Source organism: Phytophthora cinnamomi, assembly GCF_018691715.1.
Source record: "Phytophthora cinnamomi strain GKB4 chromosome Unknown Contig17, whole genome shotgun sequence".
NCBI classification, from domain to species: domain Eukaryota; phylum Oomycota; class Peronosporomycetes; order Peronosporales; family Peronosporaceae; genus Phytophthora; species Phytophthora cinnamomi.
This window is the reverse complement of record NW_027150950.1, coordinates 1091987-1112914: the sequence shown is the minus strand read 5'-3', so window position 1 is coordinate 1112914 and position 20928 is coordinate 1091987. Positions and strand designations below refer to the sequence as shown.

At 55.1% G+C, this 20928-nt stretch overlaps 9 protein-coding genes across 9 annotated transcripts; 5 read left to right on the top strand and 4 right to left on the bottom strand.

The window, feature by feature from the left end:
- Positions 1–3439: 3439 nt before the first annotated feature.
- Positions 3440–3883, top strand: IUM83_04762 (cytochrome b5; the record flags this gene model as incomplete). Its single annotated transcript, XM_067928859.1, has 1 exon — positions 3440–3883. One exon carries the CDS (start codon positions 3440–3442, stop codon positions 3881–3883), a length of 444 nt encoding a protein of 147 aa, XP_067796224.1.
- A 312-nt stretch (positions 3884–4195) lies between these two features.
- Positions 4196–5249, bottom strand: IUM83_04761 (Aspartate-semialdehyde dehydrogenase; the record flags this gene model as incomplete). Its single annotated transcript, XM_067928858.1, has 4 exons — positions 4196–4299; positions 4365–4563; positions 4642–5105; positions 5180–5249. 4 exons carry the CDS (start codon positions 5247–5249, stop codon positions 4196–4198), a joined length of 837 nt encoding a protein of 278 aa, XP_067796160.1.
- A 262-nt stretch (positions 5250–5511) lies between these two features.
- IUM83_04760 (Mediator complex, subunit Med21) lies at positions 5512–6206 on the bottom strand (the record flags this gene model as incomplete). Its single annotated transcript, XM_067928857.1, has 4 exons — positions 5512–5576; positions 5658–5740; positions 5830–5918; positions 5988–6206. The coding sequence occupies 4 exons, from the start codon at positions 6204–6206 to the stop codon at positions 5512–5514; spliced, it is 456 nt and encodes a 151-aa protein (XP_067796323.1).
- A 312-nt stretch (positions 6207–6518) lies between these two features.
- IUM83_04759 (uncharacterized protein) lies at positions 6519–6947 on the top strand (the record flags this gene model as incomplete). Its single annotated transcript, XM_067928856.1, has 1 exon — positions 6519–6947. One exon carries the CDS (start codon positions 6519–6521, stop codon positions 6945–6947), a length of 429 nt encoding a protein of 142 aa, XP_067796162.1.
- Positions 6948–7091: 144 nt separating this feature from the next.
- On the bottom strand, positions 7092–8528 carry IUM83_04758 (Transmembrane protein; the record flags this gene model as incomplete). Its single annotated transcript, XM_067928855.1, has 1 exon — positions 7092–8528. The coding sequence occupies one exon, from the start codon at positions 8526–8528 to the stop codon at positions 7092–7094; it is 1437 nt and encodes a 478-aa protein (XP_067796161.1).
- Positions 8529–9578: 1050 nt separating this feature from the next.
- Positions 9579–10553, top strand: IUM83_04757 (Hydroxyacyl-coenzyme A dehydrogenase, mitochondrial precursor; the record flags this gene model as incomplete). The annotated part of the gene is made up of 1 exon (XM_067928854.1): positions 9579–10553. The coding sequence occupies one exon, from the start codon at positions 9579–9581 to the stop codon at positions 10551–10553; it is 975 nt and encodes a 324-aa protein (XP_067796168.1).
- A 1623-nt stretch (positions 10554–12176) lies between these two features.
- Positions 12177–13167, bottom strand: IUM83_04756 (L-allo-threonine aldolase; the record flags this gene model as incomplete). The annotated part of the gene is made up of 2 exons (XM_067928853.1): positions 12177–12193; positions 12300–13167. 2 exons carry the CDS (start codon positions 13165–13167, stop codon positions 12177–12179), a joined length of 885 nt encoding a protein of 294 aa, XP_067796167.1.
- Positions 13168–13335: 168 nt separating this feature from the next.
- IUM83_04755 (uncharacterized protein) lies at positions 13336–14594 on the top strand (the record flags this gene model as incomplete). The annotated part of the gene is made up of 2 exons (XM_067928852.1): positions 13336–14466; positions 14574–14594. 2 exons carry the CDS (start codon positions 13336–13338, stop codon positions 14592–14594), a joined length of 1152 nt encoding a protein of 383 aa, XP_067796170.1.
- A 588-nt stretch (positions 14595–15182) lies between these two features.
- IUM83_04754 (uncharacterized protein) lies at positions 15183–16163 on the top strand (the record flags this gene model as incomplete). Its single annotated transcript, XM_067928851.1, has 1 exon — positions 15183–16163. The coding sequence occupies one exon, from the start codon at positions 15183–15185 to the stop codon at positions 16161–16163; it is 981 nt and encodes a 326-aa protein (XP_067796169.1).
- Between the last annotated feature and the right edge of the window lie 4765 nt (positions 16164–20928).

Here is a 20928-nt window from a genome sequence, read left to right as displayed (position 1 = left end):
TAACCTGGTCGTCACTGAGCCCCTTCCGGATAACGTCGTCTTGAGGATAAAACTTCTTGCTAACCGCATCCCAGATTTGATACTACGGCACCGAACGTATCCACCATTTACTTCATTTGTTTTGTCACGTCAATTGTATCGGCTTCTGGATCTTGAGTGGGGAAAAAACTGGCCTCGGTCATTTATCGTGAGATTGAACACACATCGTTGGGGTGGAACGGCAGCGTTCAAATGAAGCATACGGAGTACCCGGCCCATCAAAGATCTTGCTTTCGATGATAATCGATTACGTGTCGATACTAGTACATGCACGTATTAGTTTTGTTGCTCGCGCGGCCAAACTTGGCCGAACACTACTTATTTAGCCTGCGATAACTGCGCCGTATATGTCAAACCTTACTCTCATTTTTCTCGAATACTTCGAAGTACTTTATTTTGTCCGTGAGAACGATTGCTCAGTTCATTTATGAGAACTTCTTGTGGTATTCAGTGCTCGTGACAGCTCAGGCGAGTTTCTCGTAAAAATAAAGAGGTGTTCCAGCGAAGCACAAGTTATGACGTTTGCGCGCTGCATAGTAGATTGCGAAGTGAGTTCATTTAGGCAAGCATTTATCGATTCTCTCCTACTCCTGCCTGCCCAGCAAGGGAGGGCGGGCCCTGTATGACAGCACCCTCCAGTTCCGCAGCACCAACCACTGACGCTTGAGTGTCGCTGTTGATGCGACACCCACGCAGTAGTTTATGCAGTGGCAACGTTGACGTGGTCCTCATGTGGCGGTTGCTGTGTCGGTCCAGCTGTCGGTGTCGGCGACAGTGCAGTGTCGTCGGCGCCATCACCATCGCCGCTGTCGTTTGAACCAATACTTCTACACAAGGATACACGCGCTGACCACTTGTTTACCGATTACGTGCAGATTCCCATCTTTGGTCATTCCTGCGTACACTTAATTCCGTTGTAGGCTGCATTCGAACCGTGAGTTCTTAATTCACCTTGGCAAGCAGAAACAGAAGCAGAAGCTAAGCGGAAAAAGAGTAATCCTGCATCTTGTCGAACCAAGCAGTCAGCATGCGCGTCAGGTCCGTCACGCTAGTAGCCGGCGTCGTGCTGCTAACCGGGATCAGCAGTCTCCCTACCATCAGTGCAGCTGCTGAGAATACGCATCACGTTGCCAACGCTACGCTGCTCCATGAAGGTGGGTGGGACAAAAGACCGCGACTTGACGACTCGAGCGATGCTGATGGTCTTGATTCCGCCGACGACGAAGACACCAACTCGAGCGATGAAAAGGTGCCTCCATCTGCAATTGCTGCCGAGGATGAAGAGAGGGCCCTATCAAAGCCTTCCATATCAGCGGAGCCTCTGTGGGTAAAGCTATTCTACAAAATATTCCCGCTTGTCGAGCGTCCAGCGCCGGTCATCAAGCACAGGCCTCTGCGTCCGCCTCACGTTGAAGAGTTGGAGAACGGCATGGTAACAGTGTCTTTCAAACGTTGAGTTGGGTGCCGAGAAGAGAGAGTAGACGTCCAACCTTACCGAGTTCCACGACGGGTAATCGAATTCGTAAATGATGCAAATACGTGTTGATCACACTACTTGGGCAAATTCTCCGACTCTCGACAACGACCTACATGGAACCTTATTTCGCGCCAAGCCAAAGCCACAGGTTCCGCGGCCGTCAACGCACCACGCTCGCTGTGGTCCTCGATGCCGACCTCCGAACCCTTCCCGACAACTACCGCCTTCGACGAGCTGCTAATCTTTATCTCTTACGCTGCCACGCACAAGACCCGAAGGAATGGAGACGACTTATCCAGTCCCTCCTCGCCTACACACCTTCAGAAGAGAGATCCGACGCATGCGAACGCTACACTAGCCAGGAGGCTCAATAAGTTGACTCTTAACTAGCGTAATGAACGCGAGACCACGTTTACTGCTACTACTACGTGTTGATCCACAATGTCAATAGAACACTTTCCATGTTCGGAATATTCTGGTCAAAGACTGGGTCTTTTACTGGGACCGGGTATAAACCCAGCGGGATACCCGGTAGATGGTGAAATACCCCTAACTGCGCGAATAAGTGGTGGTTATCTGAGGAGACACATCTTTCTCGAGACAGCAAGCATATCGTGATTAAATAGAACTCCCAGCAAATCACGGTTTTTTCAGCGTGTAGCTGTGTGTTGTGCCGATTTACGTAGACTTTTCCATGCCCACATACATGACAAAGTCAAAATACCAGTGTAAGTGTGTCCAGTGCTGCCTGCACACTGACGAACCCCAGTTAATGATCTCGACCGGTATGCTGGTGACTGGACAGATGCCGAGATGTGTCCTCGCATGCTAGCGGGTTTATATTCGCACCAATTCAATACCATGTCTGTGCATTACCACACCGAGCAAGCAGTATGCCCCCTCATACTTCGCTCAGAACCCGCGCCTCTACGTGTTGATCTCGCTCCCGATCGAACCAGTGCATGCTCGAGTCGATGCACTTGGATAAGATCGAAGGGTAGCGAGCGTAAGCGCGTTACAGTTGGCATGGGAGTGCTCAAGTGCAGGAGTTCGTGAAAAGCGTGATATTCAAATAGTTACATTGCCTCTCTTGAGCGACTGATTTGCACACGAAAAACCATAGATTATCCCGAATTACCTAGTCTTTTGTAGGTTAATAGGTCCCTCGTGCGATTTGGCATGGTCTCGGGAGGATCTATACTTTATCACCAAAGATGCGATATTTGCCGAGGTGCCGACCAACTCCCTAGATGACCTAATGTATACTGGCCCAAGACATGACGTGTTTGAAAGGCGACGTACGTGTCACCAATTGCACAACGATCGTCAAACCTTCTGATTGGCTGCGGATGACCCTTGACAAAGCTTGCACCGTCGGGACTCCGGCGGTTCCTGCCCAGCGTGTCCATGCCGTTGCCACTGCTTGCAGGCAAACACAGCCATCCGCGCTGTAGACACCACTGCAGCCAGCAATTCGAACACGTTGCCTGCAACTGGGAGAATCGGGCCCACCGATTTTAACCAGCGCGTCAATGCAACACAATAATAAGAGAATTACTAAGTACAGTACTTTGATACAGTCATCGCACTGCAGACGCAACGCAAGGGAGCCAAAGTGAGCGGGGAAAGCCCCTCGCCTTGCCCCAGCCAGAATGCGGTGGTGCCGCCATACGACAGCAACCTGTGCTTGTAGCCACGTAGCCATCATTTCTATATCCACAGAAACCCGTCCATCCCGATCCATTTCTATCTCCTTCCCATACAAATCGCCTTTATCGCCCCTTTAGAAACGTTGCTAACCTGTGTACGCGTGGTGTGGCCGGGCGGGCACTTCGCGCGGTCCCTCTCCTCCCATTTCATCATTTCTGCGCGAGCAGCTACGCACGAACCCTCGGAACCGCAGCACTCAGACACACAGAGACCATGGCCGAGACCGACGCCGCCGCTGCCCCCGCCGAGACGGCCCTGAAGGAGTTCACGCTGGAGGACGTGGCGCCGCACAACTCGGCCGAGGACTGCTGGATGGTCATCCGCGACGACGGCATCCGCAAGGTGTACGACGTGACCGCCTTCTTGGACGACCACCCGGGCGGCCCGGAGATCATGGTGGACGTGGCCGGCCAGGACGCCACCGACGAGTTCGAGGACATCGGCCACTCGAACGACGCGCGCGCGCAGCTCAAGCAGTACGAGATCGGCAAGATCAAGGGCGACGTCAAGCAGGACAAGCCCTCCAAGGCCGCGGCCGTCGGCGGCGCCAAGACCTCGGCCAGCGGTCGCCAGGACATCAGCGGCCAGAATGGCCCGCTCTACGCCGTGCTGGCGGCCGTGGTGGCCTTCGCCGCGCTCTACTTCAAGTACCAGTAGAGCGGCGGGGCGGGCCGCCTAGACAGACAGTGAGAGCGCGGAGTGGGTGGTCCACAGAGCGCCGGGCTGTCGCCGAATGTTTAGGGGCTGGAATATACTAAATATGACAATCTTTTTGGCAGTTGGGGAGATGGAGTACGTGGCGCGTGGCTGGGTTGAGTGGTTATTGTAGACTCGGCGACGACTGGCGAAGGGTAGCCATGTCAAGTGATGGGAAGACGAAGTGCCATCAACAATGGACCAATGCACGCGAGGCTCTATCGGCACGCAGTTATATTGTCCACTCGTGCTCTAGCTCCACTGAAACGCTACTTAAGACTGCGCAGGGGGCACTCCGGGGCTCGGTGCGCTCTTCGCGGCGTACAACTTATTCCACTGCGACTGCGCGTCCCTCTTGTTCTCTTTCTCGATTGCATCTGCACAGCGCCGCACGCATCACGTTAGAATAAGCACATCACTGGTAGCACTCCACGCGACGTACAAGACTGCGCGTCGATTCGTAGCCCCTCGGCCCGACGCTTCATCTTTTCCGTGCTAACCGAGATCTCTTGCATGGCCAGCTTGATGCCCTGCAGTTTCTTCACATAGAATGGCAGCTTCTCCAGCACCACGGCTGCGTCCTCTAGCTGCTTGTTGGACTTGATCCCTGCATTCTGCTCCGTCAACAGCTTCAGCAGGCGCTGGGGGTATCAGGCACAGTCCAAACCACGTCAGCACCTCCGCTTTAAAAGTACCGCCGCTCTAATCTCAAACGTTACCTGTTGACTCTCCTTGAGCTCAGCTATCCGATGAATTGTTGCGTCCAGCGAGGGCTGCACTGTATCGACGAACGCATTGCTCATGACCTCGATGCCGTTGACATTCTCATCCACCTGCCACAGCTCCTGGTCCTGCTTCTCATCCTCCTCCTTCTCAGCCACTGGCCCAATCACCTTCTTCGCTTCTGAATGCTGCACTTCCTCTGCTGCCTTCTGTGTTGACGGCTCTTGTCCCTGCCCCTGCTCTTCGTTCTCTTCTTCATCCTCTTCCCCCGTCACCTGCTTCTCCACCTGCGGCGTCTTCTCCTCCAGCTTCAGCTGCAGTTCTGCCTCCTCCTCTTCGTCACTCTCTTCGTCCTCTTCGCCCCCATTTCCTGATGGCGGAGCTACGACTGTGGGCACGGCAAAGCGAGGCGCTGCTGGAGGCCCCTGCGAGCCGAAGCCGTTGAACTGGAAGCTCATTTCTGCGGCGGAAAAGAAGGGAATTAGACGTCTAAACCCGCGCGATTGGCAGTGTTCTTTCGCCAGTGCGACCTACCTTCCTCATCCTCGTCGTCCTCTTCGCTGTCTTCGCCCGCGAGCACGCGGCCGCCGTAGATATCCGCCATAGTCTTCACTCACTTCCCGCTGCGAACGATGACTTGGAATGACATAATTGTACCGCTTTTAGACGAATCAGAATTCGTTATTTAACCTTATTGACCAATCCTGTGCTCGCGTCAAGGTTCGAGCATGATGCCCACGCACTTGTCTTCATGCTGGCAGCGAGTGCAGACTGTTGCAGTCTAATGCTATCTTCCTATCTCGCCATGCCACGATGCGCAAGATAACTGCCGCGAATTGGCCGTGGTCGTTCGTACTCTATAATGCTCAGCGACGCAGACGCGTCTCCGAAATGACCCGCAGCGAGTCGCGCGCGCGATCCATCCACCGCTCTGCAGTAAGCACAGCAGACGAAGGAAGAACCAAGCGTCAGCATCCCCCACCGTATCCTCAACCAGCTCTGTTCAACGCACCAGCTTCCTCGGCCACTTGGCGCAGCGTCTGAGCCTCCTCCTCGCTCTGGATCTGCAGCCGCCGCAGCTCCTCCATTTGCTCTCTGCGCCGCCACAACAGCACCAGCAACAGCAACACTAGAGTCAGCATCTGCGCCGCCTCCTTTCCAACCACATCACCAGCACGACGCACGCCTCCGTCTTGTCCAGTCCCGGCAGGTCGTCGATGAGCGCGTTGGTCTCCTGCACCATCTTGAGGACGTCGTTCGCCAGCGACGTGATCTGCCAGCAGCGCGGCACATTAACCCTCGGCATTGCAGCAGTTTTCCCCCAGGCTAACTCGTCGCTTACCGCGTCCTTGGTCTCCTGCTTCTTGGTGTCCTCCCCGGTCGCGGCCGGTAGCAGGCGCAGCGCGTTGAACATGCTCAGCGCCATCTTGTCCACGCTCTCCTGCAACAGCGACACCTTGTCCAGAGTGATGACGCCGGCGTCGGCGTCCGCCATGGCCACGTCCTCGCTCTCGCCGAGCTGCATCGCCGCCAGTTCGTCCTTCACGCCGTCGGCCTCCATGCCTGTACTGTATGGACCTTCTAATGGAACCGAAAGTGCTCTATAAGTGTGAATGATGCTCTTCAAACAAAATGCCAAGTAAGAGATGGCTACATCGAATTGTGCCAGTTGCCTTTTTGGACTGCGCAATCTGTGGGGCCATTTTCTTCTACCCAGAGATGGCACCAGTAAAGTTGGCACCAGTAAGGTAGACTATGCGGGATGAAGGAGATTTTAGCATGGCCTCTGATGAGGCGACAATTTGCACTGCTGGGGGCATGCTCATTTTCCAATTTGCGATCGGCCTCTTGCTAACAGCTCGAACCGACTCCCATGCAGTCCCGTGCAGTGCCAACAATTTTCTTGTTCTTCGTCTTGCTGTTGTTGGGCGGACAGGTGTCGGCTTGGAACGGTGAAGTGACGTTCTACTCCGACGTGAAGTTTGAAGGCCCAAAGTACCATTGGGGTTTCTCGAAAGCGCAGCGGTGCTTCAACCTGGCCTGCTGGGACAACAGAGCGTTGTCGGTCAAATGGAAAGGCCTTCCGACGGTCGGCAGCTTCAGCGGCAAGGCGCGCATCGCCTTCTACGTGGGTCAGAACTGCACTGGGGACAGTAGAGACTGGTCGACAAACGAAGACAACTACCCGCAGGACTTCACGCTCGATGGGATCAACAATGCAGTGTCGTCCTTCGCCGTTTGGCAGTACGGCAAAAAGATATCGAACGGCCAGATTACGCCCTGCCCATGGGGAACGAGCTGAGTTCGTACAGCTACTTGTTTCAGTAGGAACATTTACATGAAGGCTGCACTAGAAATTGGTTGCACTATTGTCGATTGAACACGTGATGCATGCCCCATTCTTTCTGTCTCTATCTGCCGGGTGCCGTATCACGCTTTACTTCACTCATGCGTTGATCGTGGCAATGGCGACTGCCGTGATGACGAATGTGAGAGCCAGGAAAGTGCTAGCGAACGGAACAGAACTCACGATAGGCTCCGTGAACTCGGTGATCGCCGCACCAGGGAATCCCCACACGCGCTGGCAGTAGCGGCTGCCAATAACTTGGAACCAGCACGGAATCGTCAGCCCCAGCAGGAATCCGAACAGCCCCGCAATAGCGAAAATGAAGTCCAGGCGCTTGAACACGATGGCGAACAGAATGGGTGGCACTGCCACCGACAATCGACACATGCTGCGCGTGATACTCTCGCCAAAGCGCGACGTGAGGTGCGAAGGGAACGACATGAGCATGTTGTCGCCCACCGTGACGCCCACCATCGGGTACGCTGACACGACGTTCACCACCGGGAAGAGCAGGATAATGAGCTGCACGACGATGCCCACCGGGTTGGTGTGCTCGCACTCCTCCCATCCGTTACCGCAGCCCGTGTACTCGCTCCACATGAGCGTCGCTAGAGGGTTGATCTTGTCGAACGCCAGCGCACCGAGCAGCCCCACCAGCAGGTAGCAGACACCTGCAATCAGTAGCGCCGCGAACGCCACGAAGCGCGCCTTGGACTTGGGATTCAGCGGCTGCAGCGCGTCCGGCATGTTGTACTGGCAGTTGAGCGCCAGCAGCGTGGGGCCGAAGCCCTTGCCGAAGTTGCCCCAGTTCACAAGTCCAATCGCAGAGTAGCGTGCGGCCACCAGGTCGCCGCCGTCGCTCAGCACCTTGACCAGCATCGTGACCAGCATGAGCGCAAAGGCCACGATGCGGTACACGGACAGGAACTTCTGCACCAGCGCCTGGTCGCTGATGTCCATGAGCACCATGGTCAGCACGATGGCCGAGAAGATGGCCATGAACACGTAATAGCCGTCCAGGCAGCCGCTGGACGGCGCGTCGCCGTACACGTCGCACGACTCGCCCAGCACGTACGAGAAGAAGAGCGAGGCCGTGGACGACGAGAACACGGACGCGTACGACCAGAGCGAGCCGATGCAGTACGAGCCCATGACCAGCTGCACCGCGGCCTTGCCCAGCCGCCCCACGAACATCTCGGCGATGGTCGCGAACTCGAACTTGCGGTACGTGATCTGGTGGCGCGGCACGCCGCCGCCCGTGGCTGCGCACACGCCCTCGGCACGCGCCAGCGACTCGAGCGTGTAGTTCATGGTGATGAGCGAGCCGATGACGCCCAACGTCATGAGCGTGAGGCTCAGCCCGATGCCCGCCTCCATGAAGGCGTAGGGCAGCCCGAAGCAGCCCGTGCCGATCACGTAGTTGAGCGCCATGGCCAGCGTCACGGCCGGGCCGTAGGGCTTCACGGTCATGTGGCCGCCGTCCCATTCCCCGCTGAGGCTGCGCGTCAGCAGGTACGTGTTCTCGTTGGCGGCCATGGCGGCGTAGGCAGGGAGGAGGAAGAGGCCTGTGCGGCGCGGAGACTTTGCCGAAATGACCGCTCGTGGACGAAGATACGTCACTGCCTCGGCCCTGCGAAAGGCGATGCGCTGATTCAGCTGGAGGAGGGTGGACGGACGACACGCTGAGGACGGCTGGCACTGGAAAAAAGGAGGAGGAGGGCGGAGAAAGCCCGCGCAGATCGGCAAGGCGGCAACGTGGCGAGCTACAGCTGCGGACTCCAGGGGTAGATGCACTGCATCTGATGCAGTGGTCACGAGTTCCCTAGCTGAGCTTGCAGCAGTGGCAGCACGTTCACATGTCAGCCGAGTTAAACATGGTTGCAGTGCTCTGCACGAGGCCGGAATGAAACTCGCGACCAGACAGACTCGCTCGAGCAGAGACTGGCAAACGGTCTTGTCAGCATTGCGCGTGCTTTGTTGCGTGGTGAAACCTGCGGCGTCGACAACTCGCGATTTGCGCGCTCCGCTGATTTATGGGCGTCAAGCTCGCTTGCTGGCAAGTTGCTGCAGCCTCGCAGCTCCACCACAGCTGCGCGCAGCATCCAAACTTTACTCAAGGCAGCGATGGATACGTTGAAGTCGTTCCGCTGAATAAGATGAGATGGGTCCAACAACTTCATTCCGGTGCACTACGCGACATTGCCTCGAAACGCACAGCTTCTGCCAGACGAAGTGTCGATCCATGATCGTCTTGATACATACTAGTACACCAAAGTTTATTGATCGTGCTGCACCAGCAGCGAGAGCCCTTACTCAAGAGGAAAGTCCAACACGCAGTAACGAGCCGGCCGACGATCTCCTTCCCGCTCAAAACAGCAAGCAGGTTGACCAGGGCCTCTATTCGGAGCACACGACGCCGGCGACGTCACGCCCTCTCAAAGCTGCTACTGGTTGAAGATCTCTCCCACGTCGGGTCCGCTGCGTAAACACCACGTTTGAAGCGCGGCGGCCCATCGACGTCAACGTCAGTCGCCGATCCTCCGAGCTGCGCTGAGACCAAGAGCTCCAAACCGCATTCCTCTAACTATGCTGCGCCCCCTGCTCCGTTCGCTGCCGCGCGCCACGCCGTCGCTACTGGCGCGCGCTCTGGCCACGTCCGCGGGCGACGTGAAGATCCAGAAGGTGGGCATGGTCGGGCTCGGCCTCATGGGCCACGGCATCGCGCAGACCGCCGCCTCCGCGGGCTTCGACGTGGTGGCGCTGGACGCCAACCCCAAGGGCCTGCAGAGCGGCATGCAGCGCATCGAGGGCTCGCTGGCCAAGCTGCTGGCGCGCGGCGTGAAGAAGGGCACGCTCACGCAGCAGCAGGCGGACGAGCAGGCCGCCGCCACGCTGGCGCGCATCACGCCCACCACGGAGCTGGCCGAGCTCGCGGACTGCGACCTCGTGATCGAGGCCATCGTGGAGAACGTCGAGGTGAAGAAGGAGTTCTACGCCAACCTGGGCAAGGTAGCCAAGCCCTCGGCCATCCTGGCGTCCAACACGTCGTCGCTGGCCATCTCGGACTTCGCCGGGTCCTCGGGCCGCGCGTCGCAGGTCGTGGGCCTGCACTTCTTCAACCCCGTGCAGCTCATGAAGCTCGTGGAGGTCATCCGCACGGACGCCACGGACCCCAAGATCTTCGACGCCTGCAAACAGTGGGTGCTGGACATCGGCAAGCACCCCGTGAGCTGCAAGGACACGCCCGGCTTCATCGTCAACAGGCTGCTGGTGCCCTACCTGGCGCAGGCTATCTCGCTCTACGAACGTGGAGACGCCTCCAAGGAGGACATCGACGTCAGCATGCAGTTCGGCGCCGGGCACCCCATGGGGCCCATCACGCTCGCCGACTACGTCGGGCTCGACACGACGCTGTTCATCCTGGAGGGCTGGGTGCGCGACCACCCGAACGAGCCAGCCTTCTTTGTGCCGGAGATCATCCGCAAGAAGGTGGCCCAGGGCAAGCTGGGACGCAAGACCGGCGAGGGGTTCTACAAGTGGGACGGCGACAAGCGCCTGTAAGTGGACGAGCGAGCAAACCCGAGCCAGCAGTTTTGCGTGCCTCGAGCAACCATTTATCTACCTACTTCCCGTAGGCAAAAAAAAAAACTCAAATATCTTGAAAACTCACTTTACCAACTTGCGTTCGCTTTATACGAGTGACTTACAGGCGAGACGATGTCATGGTCTTGGCAGCAGGTTCGGGTTGGACTGCGTAAAGTCTGTCGACCTCGATGTACCAGGCGGCAAACCACGCGCGTTTTTCGGCGTCGCAGTTTTGAGAGATCCGTGCAAACAGCGCACTCTTCAGCTCGCGCAGAATGCGTGGGTTGCTCTTCCAACGGGCAAGAAGTTTTTCAGCTTCCATTGCGCTAGCCTGCAAGATATTCATTGGCGCCATCTTCATGAGCTCGAACACCAGCCCTGCGAGATATAACCCATCCGTTTCGCTTTCAGCAGCCGGTTTCCCTGCAGACTTCTCTCCAGACTTGTTGTTGGGACTATCAGTTGATGCGGCTTCGATAGCGCGCTTGTTTTCCTCAGCGAGTAACTCTGAGCTCCGGTCGCAGCATTTACGGACTGCCCACAATACCATTCGTTGAGCCGTCTCCACAATTTCACTGTTGCTTTTTGCCGGCATCGTGAGAGCTTCGGAGTAGAAAAGCGAACCGAAGATGGCACCACAGGCTTTCGTGAGAGCTTGGCGGGTTGCAATGGCTGGATACGCAGCAAGCGTTACTTGCAGATAGTGTGGGAAGACCGTAAACAGCGGTGTGAACTGCCCCAGGTGTGTGAGGCAAACTCCAAGAAACCGATGCGCGAAGGCATCCACGGGCTCGAAAACGTTGTAGAGCCCCGAAAAGACCACCGCCAGCGCATCGTCGATCAGATTCGTGCACTGAAACAGAAATATGCGTAGCTTACGCTGCATGACAAGGCCCACTGCCAACGCTTGGCATCCAGCGACGATATCTACCTCTGGTGGAATAGCGGTGTTCGCTGTCATCGAATGCATCGTAAGAGACCGTAAAACTGGTGCAAAGATCGCTTCGGGTGGCGTTGTTGTCTGCTCCAATGCCTGCTCCAAGCTTTGCGTGACAGTCTGCATTGAGGCATTCGCAGTTGCTGCAGCACACACCTCGCGCGCAAACTCGATTCGAGAAAGCGCGAGGAATGAACGGACAAGATGAACCGTCGACAAAACCTCCAAGGTCGGCGCTACTCCTCCGTAGAACTGCTTGAGGAACGCAACAAGTTCGGGCTCGGACATGAGCAAGCTTTCGTCTTGGGCCGCGCGGTCAGCTGTTGACCGAGCTTTGGTCAACACATTCGAACGGAACAACTCTGCCGGAAGCACAGACTGCGCAGCTGTAACAAGCGAGAGGTGGGCCCCAAGCGAAGTCTGGAAAAACCCGACCATCTCTTCAATACACGCTTCCGTCAATCGAAGCGAATACTCTTGGAGGACAGCGTGAGAAGGCTCGGCAACCAAAGCTTGTACTCTGCGACGAACTTCCTCTTGGTAATCAGACAAGGTCGCATCATCACATGGCTTTAACCGCGGAGATAATAGCGGCAAGCAAAGTAGCCGTAGCAGCGCACACTGGCAGAGCAGCGCCGTGGCTCCTGACTGCATCCGGATCGCTAGACTTTTTGGAGATCTAGCATCAATGAGAGCAGCAAGGCCCAATGCCATCGCAACAATAGCAACGGGGCTATGCGGCTGTGGGAATAGTCCACGGGAAAGCTTGTCAACCACTGCAGCACCTAGTGACTCTAGATACTCCACCACTTCAGGTGCACGACTTGCCGAAGCCAATGCGCTTAAAACGACCACCGTAACAGCAACACTCGCCGGATTCTTCGTAAAGCCATTAGGGCTCATTTTGAAGTTCGCAAACTTTAACCACGTATCCGTCAGCTTTGAGTTGCCTGTCGACGCCTGCAGATGGTCACGAAGCGGCGCCGCCACGTTCGCAATGAACGCGACCTCATATCCACGCATAGCGGCTGTCATCCAGTGCAGGTAGACCTCCATCAACTTCATTGCAGCAGCATCAAACACACCAGCTGGAGCTCCGTGCAGCGGCTTGGCCACCGCAGCCTCCCACAGCTCACGGCTGAACACCACCTGCTTATCCTTGTTGCAGTGCGACTCCGACGTCGGGAAGCCCCGCGGAGGCGGCACACTCATCACTAGCACTGCAAAGCTCTGCGTCTCCTCCTCCGATGCCTCACAGCTCCGCAGAACGTCCAGCGAGCAGCCTAGCTCCACCCAGAGCATCCAGAGCCTCGAGCTCATCGTCTGCCGCCGCTCGTGCCAACTCAAATACACCTGCGACAGCTCTCTCACCGCGAACAGCTCCGCCGCCTTCTTCTCTTCCTCCACAGCTCGGTACGACGCCTCAGTGTGCAGCGAGGGCGCCGCAATCTGCGTGTGCAGCCAGCCCAGCACGCGCGTCAAGGCTGACTCTACTTCCTCATGGTTCTCCGCCGCCAGCAGCTGCACGGACTTCCCGTTCAGCACACGCAGAGAAGAGACAACCTTCTCCATCCCCAGCGTATCCAAACCGGCGCGGTGAGGCTCCGCAGGCCGTGACGCAGCGGCGCCCCAGACGTCCTCCTCCGAAGACATGCCTAAGTGAGCTTGAACTTGTCAGTCGAGTCAACAAAAATAATCCCTTTTCCTCCAATCACAGCCGCCTATCTTTTCAACCAATAGCACCCGATGTTGAGTAATCCATGCATCGACGTACTTCAGCCGCTCGAAGGACGCCATTCATCAGGATCCGCTCAAGCAGCCATGACGTCGCTGCCCCCGCCCGTGGCCAGCTTCCTGGAGAACCTCAAGCTGCAGGCGCAGCGCCACCGCGTACTGGCGCCTCTCCTCGCGCTGGCGCTGGCCCGTTTCGTGTACCACCGGCGCCGCGGCCACCTGGGCCAGCTGCGTCTGCACCGCCGGCTGAGCCGCCAATTGAGCACCGAGTTCGACCCGAGCAGACACGACGCGGCCGTGGCCCCCAGTCCCGTGGCGGCGCCCGCCGAGGAGTGGCACGTCGTGGACGAGAGCGGCTCGCAGGCCCTGTCGCTCGTGTACTACCCAATGGAGAAGGCGCAGGGTGACAACGTGCTGGTGCTCGTGATCCCCGGCAACCCGGGCGTGCCGTTCTACTACCTGCCGCTCATGCAGGAGATCGTCAGGAAGCACGGCAGGCGCCACGAGGTACGCTGCCTGTCGCACGCCGGCCACTTCATGCCGTGGAAGAACGACGGCCGAGCCTACTCGCTCAAGGAGCAGCTGGAACACAAGGCCTTCTACCTCAACCAGAGGCTGCAGGAGGACCCGACGCTGCGCCTTGTCGTCATTGGCCACTCGATCGGCAGCTACTTTGCTCTGGACGTCGCCAGGAGGTTCCCGCAGCACGTTGCCAAGCTGGTGCTCATGCAGCCGACCATCATGCACATGGCGCTGTCCCCCAAGGGCAAGCAGATGATGCCGCTGTTCAACCACTACGAACGGGGAGTGACACTCGTTGCTGCGGTGGAGTATTTGGTGCCGGTGTCGCTGCGGCGATGGATCGTGCGCCGTGTGGTGGGCTCCAAGACGTCCGAAACGTTGCAACTCGCGTCGCTGTCGCTCGTGAACGCGACCGTCATGCGCAACGTGCTGGGGATGGCGGCTGATGAAATGAAGGACGTGGCAAATCTGGATGAAGAGATAGTCAAGGAGTTCGAGGACAAGACGCTGTTTGTGTACTCGACGGTGGACGAGTGGGTGCCCGCCGAGTTCATGCAGGAGTACCAGGTGCGCTTCCCCAACGCTCAGCACCGTGTGGTGCCTCAAGCCCACGCCTTCATGATGGAGACGAATGGGACGCGCGATATGGCAGCTCACATCTCGCAGTGGATCGGCGACGTTCTTGATGCCAAGCAGGTACGCGAAGTTGACGCATCGGCAGCGTAGAATTGCCAGTTGGGCTTTATTTTCACATTGCATATGCTTCTAAGGTTCTTTTGAATAACTGAACACCCACGGGTTAGTGCCTCGGTGTTGTATTGTAGTGTTTGGCGAATGAAAATTGCGCTCTGAGACGCCACCTATGACCTCGAATGCAATTGCGCCGAACTAGTATTATAACTCATAACTGACAATGCTGCTGAGTCACTTCTGCCCTCACAGCGCGAGCTTCATGTATGATTGCTTACGTCGGATTCTCCCGCTGATGAAGTCAGTGTGGAGCCACCTTCTCTCGGCGTGGGTATCGGCGCAAGCAGGATGATTATACCATGTGCATATACATGTACTTGGAAGTATAGATTACTCCGAGAAGATCTGGGCGTCCTTACCACCAGAATCACTGGTGTAAGCTCGCATTTGTCATTTTCAACTAACTCAGCACGCAAGATGTTGTCTCCACCCGGCTTTGTTCGATATTCGTCGGCCAATTCACCGCCACTGCCATCCCCGAGTATTTCCACTTTGACCAAACATTCAAGACCGTAAAGGACCAAGCGCAAAAACACAACGTATCGACGCCTCTCATCGCGCTGGTTGCTGTCGCTCGGTTCTTGTATCAGCGTCGCCAGGCTAGCTTGGAACAACTTCGGTTGGACCAACTTCACATCCGCCAGTTGACTGCCGGTTCCGACATGGAAGAAGAAAATGAAGATGAACACGTCGAATCCAGTTCGCACAGGCCATTCGTCTCCCCTATCACAGAGTGGAACATTGTGGCAGAAGACGGTACCCAGGCTCTGTCACTGGTATTCTACCCGGTGGAAGAGGTCGATGACGAGGTGGAGAAAAATCTCCATGCGGACGAAACCTTGGTGCTGGTGATTCCTGGAAACCCTGGTAACCCGTACTTCTATATACCGTTAATGCAGCAGATTGTGAAGAAGCTCGGACGGCGCCATGATGTGCGTTGTCTGTCACACGCAGGCCACGTGATGCCCTGGAGAAACCAGAACAGGGATTTCACTCTGCAGGAGCAGCTGGACCAGAAAGTTTACTACGTAAAGCAACGACTTCTCGAAAATCCCTATCTGCGTTTGGTGGTCATTGGACACTCGATTGGGAGCTACATCCTGCTGGACATTGCGAGGCAATTTCCTCAACAGATAGCCAGGCTTGGTCTCCTGCAGCCTACAATCATGCACGTGGCGCTTTCCCGGAGAGGGAGACAGATGATGCCGCTGTTCAACAACTACGAGCTGGTGGTAATGTTCGTGGGTATGCTAGAAACTATCATACCAGTCTCGCTTCGCCGCTGGATCATTCGTCGCGCTGTTGGATCCAAGACATCGGACACCATTCAGCTCGCATCGTTGTCTCTGGTGAATTCTATCGTGCTGCAGAATGTATTTAGCATGGGTGCAAGCGAAGTAAGCGATGTCATCGAGTTAGACAGCGAATTGGTGTTCAAGCATGCAGAGAAAATACTGTTTGTGTACTCGGCAGTGGACGATTGGGTGCCGGGTGAATTCGTGCAGGAATATCAGCTACGCTTCCCAGCCGCTCGACACCGCATTGTTCCCCATGGTCACGCGTTCATGATGGAGCCCAATGGAACTCGCGATACTATGGCCCATATCTCGCAGTGGATTGGAGACATTCTAGATGCAGCGTAGTTTGCAGCGAAAACTTGACTTCACACGGATTCGCAGTTCGAAGACTGTGTTCAATATGTATTGAAGTACCAACAACTAGGAGGGTGGGATAGGAGGATTTTTACTTAAGTTGTGCTTAGCTAGGTGGGAATATCATATTTTCTACGGGCATCTTCTTCGCCTGCTTTGCGGCCGCAGCATTTGCTTGGTGCGCCTCGCTCCGCAAATAAGATACGATATTGATTGGGTGCTCCAATCTTTGCCAGTTAATATGTTATTTTCTTCTTGTTTTCCACTAACGCATGCGGTCGGTATGAATATTTCCCTTATCGCCACCTCGTCAATTTGGACTGGGCTGCAGGAAATGAGTAGGTAGCAGGAAATAAGCACAATTATACCACACAGAAGGGTAAATTTAAATATTACGTAATAATTATTACAACTTCGTCAATCGAAGTCTTCATGGAGACGCTGAATGAAGAAGCACAACGAAACTGATCCAACCAGTTCTCGTCCGGATAAATCCGTCTAGAGCCACCAATATTGTTTGTGTTGTGCTATTCACCAACAAACAAATAGCATACAGTTAATGCTTGTACGAACAATTATCCTGCCGTAGTCCGTTCAGCAGTTCAGTCGCTTATGTTTTGTGTCCATCATTATTGATCCGATCTTGGACAGAGTGGTTAGTAGTACTTTCTAAAATAGTATCCGATGGAAACTTACTATCCTATTTTAGACGATATCACTACTACTATTACCATATACTGTAAAATCTGTAATAGTGCCCCATGGGGCACTCCGTTGGTACCCCCTCCAAGGGTGGGTTATTATTGAAGGGGGTACTATTAAAGGGATGGGGCACTATAGTGGTCAAGTGAGAGTCGTGTTGATTTAGGAAGAGCCCTAAAAGCTGCATGCGCTTGCTTAGAGATCAGCCTCTCCGATGTCGATGAACGAGTCGCCATCTTCAGACTCACTGCTGTTTTCAGCTTCCACAACTACATCGTCGTTGGTAGATGCAGCCGCGCGATGTTCAGATAGCAAAGCCACAAAAGCCTCTCCGTAGATGGAGTCCGTAGTCAGAGAGAGTAGATCATCCGCTCCGAGGAAACAACGACGGAAGCTTGTGATGATGGTCTCGCTGGATACAGCCTTCGAAGCACGGGTCAGCCAGCTTCGAACCACATCGTTACCCGGTACTTTCACGGTTACCACATCGAGTGTACTGAAAGTTGCCGCTCATTTTACACTCGTCAATGTTTTCCTTGGAGGCTTGAACATCGCGTAGTCTGCAACTCCTCTTCCATTGTGAACTTGCGCTTCATTGACACGACTCACATTTGACAATGAGAGAGATCTAAGCAATCCGGCGAGACCTTGTTTTCAGTGCTAAAGTTGATTTTTGCTTACGATGTCTACGATCACCTGATAATTCTGATAATTCTGATACATTGAACGGCACGTGTGGCGCCCAGGTTTTACTCTTCAGGTATTATACAGGGAGGCATACAGGTATTGCCCAGGGGGAAGGTATTCCGTTTTTTCATTACCGTCATTTTTCTTTTTTGCTAACAGCCACCAATTCGGGGGAGCGGCATCACGCCACGTGGCGCTCGTCACGTCGTCCGCGGAGAACCGGAGGCTCCACAGCTATGGCGCGCACGCCCAAGACGGCACAGATCAAGGCCCAGATGGCCGAGCACGCTCGTCAATACAGGTAGTACAGGTAGTACTACCACTTCCGACACCAGCTGTTGTGTATTTTTCATGTACATGAAAAATTATTGCAGGATTTAGCCACTACAGACTAATTGACGCCACTTTGAGCATCAGATCGACAATCTCGCCGTCGGCATCGCCCTCTTCAACGCCCTCGTCCTCGCCGTCTTCGTCCGGCTCGTCGATTCCACGAAGGGGAGTCGCAAGACCAGTCTTTTGCCAACAGTGCGCCACCGTCTTGGCCTCCGTAGACGACCACAACAGCGAGCTCCATTGTATTGGCCGGCAGCTTCTGAACTTTGATGTTCGTCAGCACCATGTCGCCGAGAGCCCCCTCGCTTCTACGCTACCCACCCACTCCTCTAAATTCTTTTCTAAAGCAGACGCCTTTACCTTTAGCGGCTTACGCCGTTTGCCCTCACCGTACTCTGGTTTCTTGATAGTGGTTGCGTTCTTTAGTATGTCAGATACTGTGTTGCGGGCTGGGGCTTTGCGCAAGCGGAATGCTCGCTTGGACCACCGCGCTAGCTCTGAATGGGTCATGCCAGGCTCCGCTGCGCTCTTGTCAATCAGCTCGCGCTTGTTCTCGATCGTCAGCCCATTGCTCCCTCGGAAGGGGGCCACAGCGCTCAGAAGCCAGTCTGCGGCGAGTGGTGGACGCGCGCTAAGCATCCCTGTTTAAGCTGATAACGTATTATTAAGGATATTTTTTCTAGGAGGTGTCGGAAGTGGGAGTACAAGCTGTAGGAGGAAGCTCGCCAGCAGGTAGCTTCCGCGCGTACAAAATCGCAGAAATCCGAAGCTTTGATGCGTGCATGCGAGACCCGTGCAGGACTTGTTGGACCTCATGCGCCTGCTTCAACATCGCAAAGTGACGATGGTGATACAGAAGAGAGGGACACAGGGGAGGAAGACGCGGGGGAATAGGACGTGGAGGAGGCGGAGGAGGAAGACACGGAGGAAGACGCGGAGGAGGAAGACGCGTAGGAAGGGGCCGTGGAAGAAGAGGACGCGAGGGGGGGGGGGTGGAGACGTGGAGGGGGAGACGCGTGGGAGGAAGACGAGGAGGAAGGCGCGGAGGGGGAAGACGCAGAACGGGAGGAATTTGCGCCAGCCCCTTCACCTTTAAAACATGGAAGTAAACCTGGACGAAGACCTGGATGTGAACGTGGAAGGATTGTTAGCGCTGGATAGAGGCAAGTTAGGGAAGGACGCCGCCAGGGCAAGAAGCGTTCAGTATCAGATGTGGAAGAGAAGACTTGGTACACGTGCCTGTCTTTCAGGCTCAACACGATTCGTGGGCGTCCCTAGAAATCAGCTTGCTGGCATACAGGAAGTCTTGTGGCGACCCTCTCGCCATTCCGTTCTCGGCAATCTCTCCTTGGAGAGTCCAGGTTTTGTCCATGTATTGTCCATGTATTTTCTTTATTCCAGGTTTTGACATGGTTTCTGCCATGATTGCGTATGTAGGTGGTTCGGACAAAGTCGATTATCTCCAGAGGAGTTGTCGGAGGTTGCGGTGCCGTTTGTGGCTAAGATATACAAAGCAGATCGACGCTTTGCCGGTCGTATAACTGGGGCAGAGAAATATCGCCGCGCACAACAATCCTTTGGTCGAATCAGTGGAGAACTCGCCCGGTTTGGAGATGACGATTTTGAAACTGAGCTGTCTGATCTGGATAAGTGGTGGCACAATTTGAGAAAGGGGAAGGTTTTCCTGGAGAAGTCTGCATCTGGTGATAAAACCAATTCGGTAGTGGTGGTAATGGTGGGGGGGGGGGGGGGGGGATGCAAGCGCTGGAGATGGGACAGGTGACGTGGCCGCACCTGATGCAAGTAGCATCCAAGATGAAGCAAATGATGGGGAAGCGTCTGGCGATGAGCCACCTACCCAGCCAGCGGCTCTGTAGTGGGCCTACTTTGGCTCACTACTTGAGCTTACACGTCGCGCCACGTGTATGAGGAAGCGTAGGAGTTTATTAATAATTTGAATTTATTATACTTAAGTCCGCAAGTACAATATAAATAAAATAAAACACCAAGTAGCTAGTTTAAGGTAAAATGAGAACTGTATTGTTTGTAAATTGATCTTCCTCTAAAATCTGCTAAACTGTTTATCATCTATGAAAGGGGTTGACAGCGGCTGGCTGTCAGCGCCCCGCCAATATGCACGTCTCTAATTGGTAGAAAGATGCTGCTTTCTACCAATAGGATCTTTGGGTAGGTGTCGACCACTCATTGTGGTGGCCCACTTCAATGTATCCATTGGTGTGGCATACACCAAGGTGAGGAAGTATCTAAAACTTTTAACAGATATCCTATCTGTTAAACAATAAGTGACTGCTGTCACTTGTGACCGTTGTCATGCACAAGTGACTGTTGTCACTTGTGTGTGTATAACCACGTTACACCATCCCCCGTTAAGCTGAGACGTGTCGGTCTCGACACGTCAATTAATATTGACGGCTTGTCAATTGTTTGTGCTGGGGGTTTCCGTGCTCATCCGCAATGAGCACGACCAAGCTGAAGACTGCCATTGCAACAGAGGGTAAGCTTTCTGTTGCTGATTACCATGCGCGGCAGGGCGAGGTGCGCCGCTACCAGGGGAACAGACAACGCAGTGTCTGTGTATGATTCTTCGATGTCGACCGCGTCTGCGTGTCGACATCTCTAAGCGAATTTATGTTGCTTACCGTGATCGGGTAAGCAAGCGCCAAAGCACTTCGAGTCCTTCTCGAAGTGAGGCAAGTATTAACAACTCCACGCTGTTGCGGTGGAGGCTGGTGTCCGTGCGCCGTGCGCACCGTCCCTTCAGGTGGCGGTGCGTATTAGCAACCGCGACCACAACAGGTATACTATATGTATACCTGAAAGCTTCAATGATCTCCGTGCTAATTATCTAGCACGCGAGTCGTCAGGCGTTGTAGATTACTACAGCGCTCGCACTACCTTCTTGCTGGTAGTGCGTGTTGGATTTCGTACTCCTTCACCATGTCTGGAACGTCTTCCATCAGGACGTTCCGTGGTTCCCATGTGTCGTGCTGGGGAGGGAAACCTCTCCAGC